General features: G+C 39.7%; 1 protein-coding gene across 2 annotated transcripts in view; it reads right to left on the bottom strand.

Annotated features, from left to right (window-relative positions):
- The window catches only part of TMOD3 (tropomodulin 3), an 80,457-nt gene that overhangs the window by 39,134 nt on the left and 23,519 nt on the right, over window positions 1–17,804 (bottom strand). Inside the window, exons 2-3 of one of the 2 annotated variants that reach the window (XM_046009140.1) lie at window positions 7,397–7,596; window positions 1,005–1,161 (exon numbers count right to left, since the gene is read on the bottom strand). In XM_046009140.1, coding sequence (XP_045865096.1) covers window positions 1,005–1,161; window positions 7,397–7,522 — 283 coding nt within the window. In that variant the 5' untranslated portion in view covers window positions 7,523–7,596. Of the gene's footprint in view, window positions 1–1,004; window positions 1,162–7,396; window positions 7,597–17,804 lie in introns of those variants that run through there. The other variant, XM_046009141.1, reaches the window with a different exon arrangement.

Here is a 17,804-nt window from a genome sequence, read left to right as displayed (position 1 = left end):
TGGGGATGACAGATAATTTTTTAAAAGGCTTAATGCAGACCTCGTGAATTACCTACTCAAAAAGTCATTTGCTAGCCTTCTGCTATTACAGAGACTAGAATGATAAAATGAATTTTCCAGCCTCCCTCACCACTAAAAGGTAGCCATGTAACAGACTAATTCTTGAAAAGGGCTTCCTTCCTAAGTTAAACGCTAAAGCCTAACCAAGAGAAAGCACTATGCTCTTACCGTTCTTCTGGTCTGGACTACTAAGGATTCAGATGTAAAAACAGTCCCTGGAAGAGCTTATCTTCAGATCTTGCAACTGCTGCCATCATTCCCTAATGTTCCACACCCTCAACAAGAGAGTGCAAATACACTGTGGATTCTTAGGCCAACCTGTACTGAAAGTGGAGAAACTTAACCTACTTCACGTTGTGTTATATAGAGAACCTTAAGATATATATCTGTAGTCGGTCTCCAGTCGGTTTGCCTAAGGTCCAACTCTGCAGTGGGAGGGACCTGAACTAGAAAACTTTCCTGAAAGAAACGGTTATGAAGCGTTGACAATTATAGCTATGAATTACTAAAGAAGGCTACAGGATATCCTTTAAAAAAGGTCTTTGAAAATATGGCCTGAATTATTTGATGGCACGTCTCCTTAGAGAGAGGAGTTGGAACAGAGAAGTGTTTTGTCATCATTTGCATTCTGAAATACACTACTGAATTTAAAATTTTACCTCAGCACACTTTTAAATTTGTTACAGTAGAGAACTAGAGTGCTATATAAAATCACTACATTATAAAACTTCACTTACAAATCATTAAAAAGGAACTTATTGGCCAAGTTGATGAAAAATGCAAATGGAGTGCCAAATTATCTAACAAGTTTTTAAGTCAACAGTGTCGTATCTTTAAAGCTACTAATGATGCATCTCTACAAATATTATTTCTCCAGACTTACCCTACCTATAAAAAGAAAAATCAAGTGCTACCAAAAAATGACTTCAAAGTTCTGTGTTTACCTTTTTTTTCTCCAGTATAGGGCACATAGTCTTCCCTGTCCTTATGCTCCAATGCTTCCTTCTCCAGGTATGAAAGGAGGTGTTCTCTATCAAATGGCCCTGTGGCGGACTTTGACGTCTGGTTCTTCTGCCGGAACCCTGCAGGCAGAAGGGCATTCTGCCAAAGAGAACGAATCAGCCATTATGACCACCAAGAATGCCAATACTATATGTTTCCACAGATTACCCATTTAAGAAAGAATTACAGACCGGAATGTGATACAGACATTAAACACCTCGTTAGAGAATTTTAGGGTAGCAATGTAAAAGTGTCCCACAAAGTTTTTCTTCATTAGGTAGAATTCAATCATGTTATTAAAATAAGCACATACACATTTTCTTCAGAAGTACTCTACTAGAAGGAAACACCCTTTACTTTTTAAATGTCCTAGATGGTAATAAAAAAAATGTTTTCTTTTTTTTTTATATTTTATTTATTTGACAGAGAGAAATCATAACTAGGCAGAGAGGCAGGCAGAGAGAGAGGAGGAAGCAGGCTCCCTGCGGAGCAGAGAGGCTGATGCGGGGCTCGATCCCAAGATCCTGGGATCATGACCTGAGCCAAAGGCAGAGGCTTTAACCCACTGAGCCACCCAGGCGCCCCCAAAAAATGTTTTCTTAATGACTAATAACTGCTCAGCATATATGCATATATGGAAAATAATTCTATTACAGAAGAATTTTAAATGATATATACATCGTATTCCTTCATAATGATTACTATTTCACAGTAAAGACTTTTCATATAAAACCATGTATGCTGTATAGTAAGGCAACAGGACATTAATGTTCACTTGTTTGTGTCTAAACACAACGTGAAAGGTTCAACTTCTTCACGCAAGTATGTACACATCAGTACTAGGATGTATTTGCAGCAACCACCGTCATTGCTACTCATGCCTTGGTAGTCATAGCAAGAGCTACATCCCCGGGTTTCCCTGTGGGTACAGTCTTTTTGAGTGCATGGAGAGACTCAGAGTGGGAAAGGGGGGGAGGTGATAGACTAAAGATGTGTCTTACAAGAAAATTTTCTGAATTTTTACTAAGTCCAGGAATAACAAGCAGTGATTAGACAACATGAGCTCCATCCTTTTGCTCAGTGGAAGGCAAAGTGGTAATATGGCTTTGTCTCACTATTTTTAGATATTCCTTTGCTTTGGAAATGGAAGGCAGCCTGAGAAGTCACACAAAAGGGCCACCTTCTTCTGTAACACATCCCAAAGTTAGCAATAACGCTGAATCTCATGGATGTTATAATTTTCATTATAAAGGAAGATCTTACACAGATAATAATAGGGAATGTACATTTTATAACTAGAAAATATAGCACTTCAATTATGGCCATTTGCTGAGATCCATAGTAATTTTCATAAAATCCACCTTTGTGTTCTCCTCTAACAGTAGGCATTACACAGAAAGCTCACCTATAAATATGAAACACAAAGAAGGTCTGTTCTTAACCCTACACTAAAAATGTTTTTGTCACAAAATTGTATGTGGGAACATAAAGAAACAAGATTTCTACCTACCAACTACGAAAGAGAGAGCTACACTTGAAGAATCCACTCCCAACGAACCATCAAGTTCTACCCATTTTTACCTGCTAAAAAGCTTGTTCATCTGTTTACCTTCCTCTATCTCCAACACCATTATTTTGATCCAAGCTATGATCAAGCTGGCCTGGAATATTACCTTAGCTTCTCAAATGGTCTCCACAGATCAGTTGTCTGATACTCTTCATACTTCACTCTCACACTCCGTGATGTTTCTCTAGCCTCACCTCACATATCCTCCCCATTCTAGCCATTCTAGTCCTTGTTCCTCCCCTGTGCTTGTGACACACTTCCTTCTACCAGAAGCCTTCTCTAGAATGCTCTGTCCACCATTTTTTGCTACTCATTTTTGAAAAAGATTTTTTCATTTATTCATTTGAGAGAGAGCAAGAACATCAGCAGGAGGGAGAGTCTGAGTGAGAGAGACAAGCACACTCCCCACTGAGCAGGGTGCCTGATTTGGGGCTTGATCCCAAAACCAGGGGATCATGACATGAGTCAAAGGCAGACACTTAATTGAGCCACCTACTCATTTTTAGGACTGCAGCTCCATTTCCCCAAAGGAAGCTTTTCCTGACCTACCATTATATGCTCTTATATTAATATGGCATGATTATTCGATTAATGCCTACCCCCTCCCATTCCTCCCAGCCTGCATTATGAGGGCAAAGACAACATTTGTTTTGCTTACTCATATTCCTAAGCCTAGCATAGTACCAGAATCTATTAGTTGCTCCCCAAATATTTACTGAATAAAGATTTGAGAATACTTTATTTTATTTTATTTTATTTTTTAGAAGGAAAGAGAGAGCACAAACAGGGGAAGGGGGAGATAGCGAAGCAGACTACCCACTGAGCAAGGAGTCTGATGTGGGGCTCCATCCCAGGACCCTAAGATCATGACCTGAGACAAAGGCAGATGCTCAACTGACTGAGCCACCCCGGGGCCCCTGAGAATACTTTTAAGGAAAAATGTTCATTAAGGCAAACTAATCAAAGTTACTCTCCATCCCAGTCAATAATGCATACTGCTCTTTCACTGTGGTAGTGAGGGAGTTGCACTATTCCCAGGTATGCTCAAGCCCATGCAAAACATGGAAGTTTTAAGTGATATGTCAGCTGGAATCATGGCTCCTTAAATACAGTCTCTGAACACAAAATAAACGACAGGTAACTGGCTTTGTAGGCTAAAAACCCAGCAACCATGCTTTATTGGAAGTATACTTTAATCAAGTTAATAGATCATAATTACTCAAGAAACAGGTAAAGATCTCGTTAAAATGACTGCCATTAAAAAGTACAGGTTTCTTTCCATAGTTTGGCTATTATAGACATTGCTGCTATAAACATTAGGGTACACGTGCCCCTAGATGTCCATCAACAGATGAATGGATAAAGAAGATGTGGTATATATACACAATGGACTACTATGCAGCCATCAAAAGAAATGAAATCATGCCATTTGCGACGACGTGGATGGAACTAGAGGGTATCATGCTTAGTGAAATAAGTCAATCGGAGAAAGACAACTATCATATGATCTCCCTGATATGAGGACATGGAGAAGCAACATGGGGGGGTAGGGGGATAGGAGAAGAATAAATGAAACAAGATGGGATTGGGAGGGAGACAAACCATAAATGACTCTTAATCTCACAAAACAAACTGGGGGTTGCTGGGGGGAGGTGGGATTGGGAGAGGGGGAGGGGGCTATGGACATTGGGGAGGGTAAGTGCTATCGTGAGTGCTGTGAAGTGTGTAAACCTGGCAATTCACAGACCTGTACCCCTGGGGATAAAAATACATTATATGTTTATTAAAAAAAAAAAAATTTGGAAGGGGAGGCGAACCATAAGAGACTATGGACTCTGAAAAACAACCTGAGGGTTTTGAAGGGTCAGGGGTGGGAGGTTGGGGGAACAGGTGGTGGGTAATGGGGAGGGCACGTTTTGCATGGAGCACTGGGTGTTGTGCAAAAAGAATGAATACTGTTACGCTGAAAAAAATAAATAAAATGGGAAAAAAAAAAAGTACAGGTTTCTCCCTCATAGAATTTTGTTGTAATTATATATTCAAAGGCTTGGAAATGAAAAAAAAGAAAAAAAATAGCTTTTGCTTAGGCTGGCTAGCTGGCTGTCTTTAGAGATGGGTGTTTTTGAGAAAATGCAGTAAGTTGGCAAGTAAATATACTGAATGCAGCATAAGGAAAATAAAGTGGCCCTCCAAAACACAATAAGGAACCATATACAACCTCTGTCCACTCTTCTCTTCCTTATCTTCTGAGACTTTGTAAGTTCCAGAGGGGTTTCTCTGCCTGAGTAGCTGCTACTACCCTTGTTCTCTTTTCTTACCTCATCTTTCACTGGCGCTCTTCGCCCACATTTTAACCAACACGTGGCATGTTGTCAATAAACATCATTGTTCTTCTAGTTTCAACTAATAGTATCTGAGGTTGGGGGAGTTGCAACTGGGGTTGGGGAGCTGGAAAAATACATCTAAAAGTTAGAACTCAAGCCTCCCCATATAAGAAACAGGCCACAGTTTTGCAAACAAGAAAACATAAACCATGCGCTTTTTCACACGTATAGCATAGAGCATGCATTAACAGGGGCCTCACTGCAGCTGAACAGAAGGACCACTAGACTTTGCCAGGAGCAATGAGACAATGAGGGATCTGGTCTCAGTTCTTTCCCTAACTGCAGTAATTGAGGCAAGTCACCCAACTTTTGTTTTCCATCTGTAAAACAGAGGGCAAGTGCTAACCCAGTGTTTCTCAACCAAGGTGCTCCCACAGGGGACAATTGCCAATGTCCAGAAACATTTTTGTTTGTCAGAACTACGGAGAGGAAGTATTAATCATGTTTTTTATTTTTTGGATTTCATGATTCTTTGCCTCTGGGGGCCTTGCTAATGTTAGAAAGACTACCCCTCCTTGGGCCAGCTAATTGCTAGGGATAGCAAACAACTCTCCCTGCCCCTACCCAAGAGTGTGCTTTCCATAAGAAAACTAACCAATCCAGAGCTCAAACCCCAACCATGTCCTTTCTCTCTCTCACACCAAGCCAATATCCCCTGCAGACACACCCTGAATCATCCAGAACCAGTTAACTAGACAACTGGAGAGTACTCCTCTGGCCCAAAGCCCACTGAAATTACTCAAATTATCCAATACTAAACTTGCTCAAACTTGCCAACCATGTCCCACCCATTCCTTCCCTCGGAAACCATAAGAAAGGTTCTGGGCCACTTGCTGCTTCTGCTTCCTGACCAACCCAGGTGCTTTCCCGGGCGTCCCTGTGTGCTTCCTGCTCTTGGAAACTAAGAATTAAACTATTTCTCCATGTCTGTAATCTTACCCCAGCTAATTAAAACAAAGTCCCAGGCCCATTTTTAAACAGGGGGCTGTGCTATTGGCATGTAGTGAGTAGAGATCAGGACACAGGATAACTTAAACACACAGGATAACCACCATAACAAAGAATAATTCAAGCCCCCAAATGTCAATAGTGTCAAGGTTAAGAAACACTGGGCTAGGTGAGCACTTAAGGCTCCTGCCAGTTGTACAATCACTTGATTCAAACAGGTCTAACAGGGTGAACTGCCTGTAGAAGATATTGCTGTGACATGATCAGAACGGTACTGTTTATCCTGAGTTATCCCCCAGACTCAGGAGTACCACAAACTTTTCCTTGTGATAACAATTAAGGGTTTTGATCTGTGGCATAGACACATTATTGAAGTGCTCAAGTAATGCTGAGAAAAAGAGTTAATTTTCAATAAAAATTCAAACACATGCCAGTAGGAAACGTGTTGTAATAACAAGAACAATTTTATAAAACAACCTCTATCTCGTTCTTATGAGGCACTAAAAATCAATGTCTCAACATAAAGAAACATGTAGTAAAAAGAAGCCTAGCAAATAACCCTTACCTTCAAGTTAAGCAGCCATAACCTTTGGGCTCTGCCTTCAATGACTACCCACCTCCCCACATACCTACCAGGGAATAACAGTTCAGAAGTCAAGGGGCTCTACCTTAGCCCCGTGTTAACTTATAAGACGAATAACACCCACTCCGCAAATTAAAACATTTATACATATATTCAGATCTGCTCCACATAGATTGCAATATTGCTGTGTACTTAGATCTAGTCTACTAAGGGCTAGAAACTTACTCAATTTGGTCAGCATGTTTCAGAAAGGTACAGTTAGATTTAAGGTCACAAAGAACCTTTGACAGACACTCTACACAGGGCCATCATAGTATAGAAGCTCTGAAGAGGCACAGAGGTTGGCAGACATCAAAGAGCTAATCATCTGCTTCATTACACCAAAAATGTTCCTCCCTGCCCAGAGAGAAAAAAAAAAATTTTTTTTAAAAGACACTATTTGAGAGGAAGAAAGAGAGAGAGCAAGCAAGAGCACAAGAGCAGGGGGAGAGAGAAGATTCCCCACTGAGCAGGGAGCTGATGTGGGGCTTGATCCGAGAACCCAGGGGTCATGACCTGAGGAGAAGGCAGACTCTTAACCAACAGAACCACCTAGGCACCAGAGAAAAAATTTCTTACAGGACCGACTTCATAAACTTGAGAATAAGGGTGTTGGTGAAAGTAGTTCAGAACAGGCATGTCAGTGGAGCTGAGGGGGCAGAAGTGGGGGAACTGAGAAGAGGGGAAAAGTTCATCTGGATAAAGAAAGAATGATTGGGGCGGAGAGTGCCAGAGAAAAGTCATGAGAAAGATAGCTGCTCAAAGGAAGTTATTTAGTTTCAAAGGGTCTGAAGTTATCTCATTACCACCTACCTCAGGGTCAAGGTCATCCAGAACAGTCTCCAGTTGTTTCAGTTCTGTTTCTGATAGATTCCCAAGGAGCTCATCTTCATCTAGATCCTTGTACTTTTCTAAGTCCTTCCGGAATGGTAGTGCCATGATTTGCAGTATAGGAAATTGCTAAATTTTTGCTATGCAGTATAGTCAGGAGTAATTTCCACTTTTCCTTAAAGCTATAGAGAGAAAAAACATACACATTTCAAATATTAAGTCATCTCCACCTACTTCGATCTATTTTTAGGTTGAGTGAAATGTAATTTCCAGCTGTTGTATATTCTTTGGCCATCTATTACACATTACCCTTGTCTATGGATCATTCAATATCCTTACCTTTTATTTTTTGTTGCTGAAAAACAAAATCAACTGGGAAAAATAGGAGGAGGAGGGAATATAAAATTCAAATCTATAAAACATCCATTTGGTAGAATTTAGAATTTCTCATAACTAAGTTTTAGGAAGAAAGAACTCATGTATGCCAAAATAAAAATTTTCCCATCAGTGACTTTCAAATTACTGCCACCAGAGTACTTTGCTTAAGCACATTATGTTTAAGACACATTTGTTTTACTGTAAATTGTATAGAACACTATCTTCTGACTCAATATTAATAAGGGGGGATATTAACACACTCCCCCAGTAAGAAGTGGCAGTTGCCACTAGAAAAAAAAACAACAAAAAAAAAACGAAACAGAAACAAAAACATGGGTTTTGTTCTAAAATGTTTTTTTGGAAAGGTGTTTTTAAAGGAAAAAATGCAGCTTTTTGAAAATGTTTCTATAAAAAACTCCAAACCGTGCTGGGATATGTCACCCACTGACCGGCAAGGGTGGTCACGAGGGTCTCATTATAGGAAAGGACCTTTGTCATTTCACCGTGTGAATCTTTCCTAAATGAGGTAAAGCTCAACAAGCAGCCTTTTTCCAGGTACAGCAGAACTGTTCCTATGAAAGATAGCCTGAATAAATCCCAGAAAATGTGCGAAGTAAAAATAAAGTATTTCTGTAAGTTCTAGTTGTAAATGTGGATCATTTGTTTCATAAAATGTTCCTATGTGAACAAGAAATAATCCTGTGATTTGGCTCAATTTTTCTTGGCTGCAAAATACCCAGTACTTCAAAGTCTGGATATATTTCTTTTACTACTCCTTTCTCCCAAGTTTTCCTAACTTAATATTTAAACAAATATATTTTCCTCCTCAAACCAGTAACAGTTTATGGATACTTTTACATGTTTTCATCCCCTAAGAAGAAAGGAAGGTTCACCGCAGGGGTCTGTCAGCTCCCGACCAGACTAGCAGCCACCTGGGTCCAATAACAAGCAAATTAACAGAACTGTACTGATGCAGATGTTAAACTGCAGGCATTTTGTGTAACTGCCCGAGTCAGATCTGGCTTCCACCTGTTCTACTTGGCATCTCATCTGGTTTAGCAATTACCCTGGATTATTTCGGGTTTGTTTGTTTGTTTAATCAAATTATTATCATTGTTATTACTAAGTTTGGTAAATGTCCACTTGATACTTCCAACTTAAGATACTAAGCTTATGAGGTATCTTCAGGGTATACTTTTCTCAATTAAAAATAATACACTCTGGGCATCTGAGTGGCTCAGCCATTAAGGATCTGCCTTCGATCATGTTCCCACGGTCCTGGGATGGAGCCCCGCGTCGGACTCTGTGCTCTGTAGGAAGCCTACTTCTCCCTCTCCCACTCCCACTGCGTAGGTTCTCTCTCTCTCTCTCTGTCAAACAAATAAAATCTTAAAAAAAAAAACAAAACACTCTGCAGAGAAGATTTAATAGAAGGTTTAAGTACTTTCAAATATATTAACCATCAAATGTAGTTTTAAAGAAACTGGCAGGCAATTTGGGGGGTAAAAAGAAAAATTAGGAACATTTGGAAAAAACAGCCCCTTCATAAAAATACCAATGACATGGTATTTGAGACAGATAAGGGTATGAAATTGATAAAAGCATACGAGCACATACCAAGAGTAATTATTTAGCATATACTGTTTTTTAATGCTTAGACAATCATTTTAAAAAAGTTTTTACTGTGGTTCAACAGAATTTATTTTTGAGGTTTACAGTATATAATAAAGCCAATCTCTTAGTCAATAAATATTAAAAAAAAAAACTAATTATTTTGTGTATCTGGTCCCTTTACTTTCAAAAGTGTTCAGTATAGGCCATAAATTCAACAGTCATCCTACTACTACGGCACTATAATGGACAAGATAATGTTAGAGGTGAAGGCAATGTTGTGTCACCCAGGTTCTATTAAGTTTGGAACACAAAAGTCCTTGGAATGACTGAAGAGTTTACTCCAACACATTGCTCTTTATCTCAGAGTAAACTCTGTCACACAAAGCATGTTTATAGTATGGCTGAAAGAATAATAAAATATAAAAAATAAAAATAATAAAATAATAAAATAAATACCCACAAACACAGTGTCCAGCTTCAGAAAGAGAACATTAGAAGAACTCACATGTTCCCCTTTCCAGCTGCATCTTCTTCCCCCAACGAAGCAGCTAGTGTATTGCATTTGGAATTAACTGTTCTCTTGCTTTCCCTTACAGCTTTACATTACATGTACACATCCTTAACAGGTTTAGGTTTGTTCTTTTTTTTTTGCACTTTACACAAATGGACTCCTATAGCACATATCTTTTAGTGACTTGCTCAACTTTTTTTGAGTCCATGCTTAGTGCTGTACTTCTTACATTTTCGTTTTTGTATAGTATTTCATTGTATAAATGAACACTTGATTGAACTTGCTCTTTCCCCTGTTTTTCTGCTATAAACAATCTTGTTACCTATTTCCTGGTATACATGTGCAAGAGTTTCTCCAAACTATTGAAACCTAGGAATGGGAATTGCTGGGGAAAGCATATAGTAATACTCAACTTCACTAGGTAATGTTAAACTATTTTCAAACTGGTTGTATCAATTCACATTCCTAGAAGATTCAGAGCATGATGATTCACACTGCTCATCCTTGCTAACAGGTTAGCTGTTAGCTAATTGTTGGTCCTAATGGTTCCTTATCTATGTTGCCATTATCCTTGCATATACCTCCATTTTAACCACAGATTGTATCTAAGTATCTTCAAGACTTAAGGGTTTAACTGATATTTATCAACATATAATGGTAAGAGATGATTTCCCGAAGAAGCAGATAGAATAATTTACTACTGAATGGTGGAAACATAACCAAAGAAGCCAGTAAGAATGCAGGTGTAAAGAAAATGCGGGTCATCAAGCAAGATCTGGCCACGTTTAGTAAGCACAAGGGAGGCATGATGTCCTGACCAGCAGATGTGACTGGCTTGCTCTCATTCCAATTACAGTGCTGGTATGGAGAAGCAGCATCAGGCAACCAAAGCCTGATACCATTTGACATTTACATCATTCAATTACTTCCCTGTATTCTTCTGTATGCTCACCAAGTAATCTTCTTATTAAAACTTGGGCTATTTACATAGCTTTCCTCACTGTAAATTACTAAACTGGTATTTTGGCTTATGTACCAATCTCTTATGAGTGTGGTTAGTACCGGCCACTTTTTAGGAGATTAGGCACTTACTGGTGGATTGAGATCAGGTCTCTATAAAAGTAAAGCTGAGGACCACCATGTGAAATCCGAAGCATGGACTGGCTGACCAGCAACTCCTAAAGATATCCATCTCCTATCAAACCTACAATAACACTGCATTAGAAGTCGTCATTCATCTGTCTTCCTTGCTAGACACTGTAAGCCCCCGAAGAGCAGACATTCCCTCCTATGCCTCATTCCTCTGGGTTGCCATCACCAGGGACAGCACCTGATGCCAGGTAATTAAACCAGATTTGGCTGAATTGGATCATGTATCACCTCCCTTTGCCCTTTTTAGTAGTTCCCTCTTCCTCCCCCAGATATCTAGTGTCCCTCCAGCTCCCTAACTCTACTCTCTTTACCATAATTCAAAAAGCACTGACAATTCATTTTTGATACTTCTGTCAATCCTGTGAAGCCTCTGCATTACTCACCTTTCTCTTCCTCAGTGTCAGCCCATTTTGGCTTGATATTCAGAGTTCTCCACTATCTAATCTTCCCCAGTTAAAACAAACACATCTAATTGTCAGTCATCAGAGCTCTAATTAAATATAAACCCTGATGAAAATTTCATTTTCTTTTGGGTAAAGAAATGAGTTTTGTCCTCAGGAGGCACCAAGCCTCACTGTTCAGATGTACTAGGCTCAAGACTGTATGTCTGTTCCTCACTGGCTTCTCCTAGGACCCCTGGGTACTGAACCAAAGTGACCTACATCAGAAAGTTTTCTCTCAAGATCCCAGATGAATATTTGTTTTCTAGTATATGTGCTGTTCACTCAACAAATATTTTTGAGCATCCTTTGTATCAGGAATTGACTTGTTCCAGACAATAGACATGCAAAGTATACAACACAGACAAGTTCCTTGCTCTATTTTGAAGGTGGCATACAGACAAAAAATGACAAAGGAACAAGATAATATCAGAAAACAACAAACACTGTAAGGAAAAACCCCAGGACAACTTGCTATGGGGGAGATGAGGATCAGGAAGGTTACTGTAAGTGGTTCAGAAAGCTGTTCTGAAAGGTGACTTTTAAGCCAGGACCAAAAAGTCCCTAGTCACTCTCCCAGTCTAGGACTCTGCTATCTAGGGGAGAAACAATAGTTGTAGGGTTGTAGCTGTGGAGATGGAGAGAAGTGAATAAATGTGTGACATATTTTGGAAGCAAACTAAAAGGACTTGTGCACAGATTGGTTGTAAGGGGTAAGGACAAGAGATGCACTAAGGGATGACTCCTATGTTAACTTCAGTTAGTAGTTAGTATTATTTTATTGTTCTATACCTATTCTTTCCGAGAGTTTAATATGGCCCTGCAACACCTCTATTTCTCAGTCTGGTTAAAAAAAATTTCTTGGTTAATATTTTCATAATGGCTTTGAGATCCACGCTGTGAACTGTTCACTATGACTACTGTTGAACAAATTTTTGAACAAACAAGTTTTGGACAAATTTTTGAATAATAACCAACCAATGAACTAAACAAACAAACCAACTGTAAATTACTAAATAAAACAATGGCTGGCTATGGCCTTTAATACATTTTTATGCTAAACTAAGGCACATGTCTTTGTTAATACCATTTCTGGTATCATCTTTTGCAAAGAGCTAAATCTAAAAAGTGAAACAAACAAGTAATTTGTCATTATTTTTTAAAAATGTTACACAATTACTCTAATTTATTTTCTTTTCAATATTTTGCATTAGGATCACATAGGTGGCATGGGTCGTGGGATCAAGCCCTGTATCAGGCTCACTGTTCAGCAGGGAGTTTGCTTCTCCCTCTACTTGTATTCTCTCTCTCTCTCTCTCAAATAAAATCTTTTTAAAAAGCCTCCAAACCCCCAAATAGTCATTTCAATATTTTCCATACTTCAAGTCAAATTGCTAAACAAGAGATGGTCATGAATTTGGCACCCAGCAATCAGTGATTTTAAGATCTGCACAGCTACCCTTCTAACACCTAGTCTCTGATTTCTCTTCTGATGGTACAGCCCTCCACCCTACCTCAGTCCTACAGTCCCATGGTTGTAACCTAATCCTTGTCATTATCAATAATTGTACCACTCCACTACTCTCAACAATTTTGATCCTCTCTGTCTCTGAACTCCTCTAACAGCATCCCACCCCTGGTTAAAACTCTCTTCCTACTTCTCCCAAGCACAGGGTGGCACATCAAGTGTGAGAAAAACACACATACTGAATGGCCATATTTAAAATTTATAAAGAATACTGCCTAGGAATCCTATGGCATGTCCCTTGTCCAGTCACTCTCCCACTCTCTTATATGACTATTTTGCCTCCTTTTCCCCCTCAAACCTTTAATATCTCTTATCACTCACTCTCACACAAAGACCTAATCCTAATATTTCACTGAGACTGTAGAAACGATCATTAAAAAGACAGACACCTAAGCTCCCACTGCTACACATATCAGCCTACCTACATCTATGCCCGTATACTCTACCTTCCTTTTTGACTTTTTTTTTTTTTAAGATTTTATATATTTATTTGTCAGAGAGAGAAAGAGAGAGGGAGCATACAAGAAGGGAGAGCAGCAGGCAGAGGGAGAAGCAGGCTCCTCCCTGAGCAAAGAGCCCAGTGCAGGGTCTATCCCAGGATCCTGGGACAATGACCTGAGCTGAAGGCAGATGCCTAATTGACTGAGCCACGCAGGCACCCCTGTTTTTTTGCTTCTACAGATGAAATATAGATGAAATGTCCACTCTCTCATCTAAAGCCAATCTCACATCCCACCTCTTCCCCTTTATACATGATTGCTCCAGTAATTGTGACCCTTCTTTACTAGATCATGCCCATGAGCATACAAACTGTAATATATCCCCCCAATGAAAAACAAACTTCCCTTTGACTTCATATTCCCCTCCAGATACTACTTTACTTCTTGGTTTCTCTCTATAGAAAACTCCTAAGGGTGCCTGGGGGCTCAGTAGGTTAAGTGTCTGCCTTCAGCTCAGAATGTGATCCCAGTGTCCTGGGATCCAGCTCCAAAGAGTTGGGTTCCCTGCTCAGCAGGGAGTCTGCTACTCCCTCTGCCCCTCCCCTCATTCATGCTTTCTCTCTCTCCCTCTCTCAAATAAATAAATAAAATCTTTAAAAACAAACAAACAACTCCTTGAAAGAAAAACCAGTATCCCTAGCCCTCTCCCTCCTATTTTCTCAAACCTTCTCCAGTCTAGCTCTTGTCCTTAGCACTCACTCCACCCCAACTGATCTGGTTAGCAATAATCTGCACAATGCCAAATCCAAGTGTCAGTTCTTAACCCTCATCTTAAGGAGCCTATCAGGGTTTGACAACAGATCATTCCTTCCATCCTCAGTTGGCCCTGGAGACATTATTTTCTCTTGGCCGCCCTTTACTTCTTTGGCTGTCCCATCTCATTCTCCTCTACTGGTTCCTCCTCATCTTTCCTATCTTTAAGTGTTGGAGTATCCCCAGGACTTAGTTCTCCAGACAGCTTCTTTCTATATTCACTTCCCAGGTGATTCACATATTGACAGTTCTTGGATTTATATCTTCAATCTGGACCTCTCTCCTAAATGCCAGACTTAGAAATACTTCTAAATTTCTTCCCTATACCTGCTCTTATTGTATTTTTCACCTTTTAATAAATGGCAACTCCATTCTTTTAGTTGGTTGAGCCAAAAATCTTGCTGCTCACTTTGACTACTCTCACACTCTACATCTGATCCATCAAGCAAATCCTGTTGTCTCTAACTTAAAAACATCATGTTATACTACCTCCACTGCTTCCTTTATCGCCCAAGTCATCATCACTTCTTACATGCCTACTGCAATAGCCTGGGGACCATACTCCCACTCTAACACCCATACAGTCTATAGTGTATCTTCTGCAAAGGTGCCAGAACTATCTTGTTCTTTTTAACTTAAGTTTTTATGGAGATCATTATAGAGTCACATGTAAGAAATAAAACAAAGGGATCCCCTGTACACTCTGTTCAGTTTCCCAGTGGTGACATTTTGCAAAAGTGTAGTACACCTACATACTGACATTTATATAGTCTGCTAATCTTATTTTGATGTCCCCAGTTTTACTGGTATTCGTGTGTGTCTGTGGGGGAGTCCATACCATATTATCACCTAGTAGGTTTGTATATCCACCACCACAGTCAAGATACTGAGTAGTTTCCACACAAGAAGTCTTCGTGTGGTCATTTTATAACCACACCTGCCTCCTTCTCTAAGCCCTGGTCAACTACTTATCTGCCTCTATTTCTAAAATTTGGTTTCAAAAGTGTTACATACATAGAATCATACAATATGCAACTTTAGGAACTGACATCATTAAACATAAATCTCTAGAGACTCATCCAAGTAGCTCTATCAATAGTTCATTCTTTGTCTTTTTAGAGACTTTTTTTTTTTTTAAGATTTTATTCATTTATTTGACAGACAGAGATCACAAGTAAGCAAAGAGGCAGGCAGAGAGAGAGGGGGAAGCAGCCTCTCTGCTGAGAGAGAGCCCAATGTGGGAATTGATCCCAGGACCCTGGGATCATGACCTGAGCCAAAAGCGGAGGCTTAACTCACTGAGCCACCCAGGCACCCCATTCTTTTTTTTTTTTTTTTTTAAGATTTTATTTATTTATTTGCCAGAGAGAGAGAGCGTGTGCGCAAGCAGGGGAGCAGCAGGTAGAGGATGAAGCAGACTCTGTGCTGAGCAAGGAGCCCGATGTGGGACTCAATCCCAGGACCCCAGGATCATGACCTGAGCCCAAGGCAGATGCTTAACCGACTGAGTCACCCAGGCATCCCAGTTCATTAACTTTTATTTTATTCCATGGTATATATGTACTACAGTTTAACCATTTAGATATTGAAAGCCATCAGGTATGATTCCAGTTCTTGACTATTACAAATAAAGTGTCAGTGAACATTTGTGTATAGATTTTGTGTGATAATTAGTCAAATCGTGTTAATTCTATTGCTCACCATCTTCTAATGGCATAAAATAAAATAAAAAATGAGAATAAAAGCCAAATGGTCTAGAAGGCCCTACATGATCTCCCTGCAAGCCCCAACTCATTTTCAACCATTCTATTCCTTATTCACAGCACTTGATGTTCTTGCTCTTCCCCCAACAAACTGGGCAAATACTGCCTCAGGGCCTTTGCACTTAATGTTCCTTCTGCCTAGCACACTCTTCCCTAACACAGCTAAATAACCTGCTCCTTCACTTCCGGAGGATCTCTGCTTAAGTGTCAACTGATTAGAGAAGTCTTCTCTGTTTATTATATATAAAAGATGAACACCACAGCCCCCCTCCCTGTGCTGCACGAGGCAACCTCTTCTTACTCTTATTATTACTTGATATTACATATTTACTGATTCACTGTCTGTATTCTGTCACTAAAATCTAAATTATATTCAAGCAAAGCCTTTGTTTTGTTCACTCCTGTATCCTCAATAGAGAACAGACTGTGGCACAAGCTAAGTAATAAAAAATGGCCAATATAATTAATTTTAATGCTAACAGTGAACTTACAAAAGTCATATAAGTTAACCTGGAGTTGGGGTACCTGGGTGGCTCAGTCAGATTCCTGGGATTAAGCCCCACATCAGGCTGCCTGCTGAGGGGGAGGCTGCTTCTCCCTCTCCCTGGGCTGCTCTCCCTGCTTATGCTCTCTTGCTCATGCTCTCAAATAAATAAAATCTTAAAAAAAAAAAAAGTTAACCTGGAGTTACACTAACCTCTTAACTTTATGTGACAGTAACTTTGTTTTAGGATGGTTCTTCCTGGGTCAGATCTTCCTAAATTAGGAAGCTATTTAAGAAATTAAAAAGTCAAGGGGCATCTGGGTGGCTCAATCAGTTGAGCGTCTGCCTTGGGCGCAGGTCATGATCCTGGAGTCCCACTATAGAGCCCTATGTCAGTAGGGAGTCTGCTTCCCCCTCTCACTCTGCCCCTCCCCCCACTTGCGTTCACTTGTTCTCAAATAAAATTTTATTTAAAAAAAAACTTAAAAGAAAAAAATCAATGAATGTTTATTTCTTTTTTACACCAAAAATAGAAAACTTAACCCTTGATTAATATGGCTCACTCCATATTCTTAAGTTCTTTATGTTAAATTGCTAGGCCTAAGTTCTTCAAAATTTGCCTTTTATTTTATTTTTTTTTAAAGATTTTATTTATTTACTTGACAGACAGAGATCCCAAGTAGACAGAGAGGCAGGCAGAGAGAGGGAGGAGGAAGCAGGCTCTGCGTGGAGCAGAGAGCCCGATGCGGGGCTCAATCCCAGGCCCCTGGGCTCATGACCTGAGCCGAAGGCAGAGGCTTTAACCCACTGAGCCACCCAGGCGCCCCTATTTTAAAAGTTGTATTTATTTATTTATTTAAGTAATCTCTACACTCAACACGGTGTTCAAACTCATAATCCCAAGATCGAGTCCCATACTCCCCCAACTGCACCAGCCAGATGCTCCCCACCTTTACTAAACATACACACACACACACACCCCTGGCACGGCTAAACTAAAAAATGATGAAACTGCCAAGTGCTGACAAAAAAGACATGAAACAACTAAAACTCTCATAAGTTGCTAGTGGAATGCAAATGGATTCAACCACTTTGGAGAATAATCTGGCAGTATCTACCAGAACTAAACACACTCATACCATAATAACACAGGAATTTTTTATGTCCAAGGGATATTAGTGTTTGTTAATAAAATAAGATAAACAAAAATCTTTAATGCAGCTTTATTCATAATATCCCCAAACTAGAAATGATGCAAATGCCCATT

The sequence above is a fragment of the Meles meles genome, chromosome 6 (genome assembly GCF_922984935.1).
Source record: "Meles meles chromosome 6, mMelMel3.1 paternal haplotype, whole genome shotgun sequence".
In the NCBI taxonomy this organism is placed as follows: domain Eukaryota; kingdom Metazoa; phylum Chordata; class Mammalia; order Carnivora; family Mustelidae; genus Meles; species Meles meles.
The sequence above is the reverse complement of the archived record's forward strand: the minus strand, read 5'-3'. Positions and strand labels throughout refer to the sequence as shown.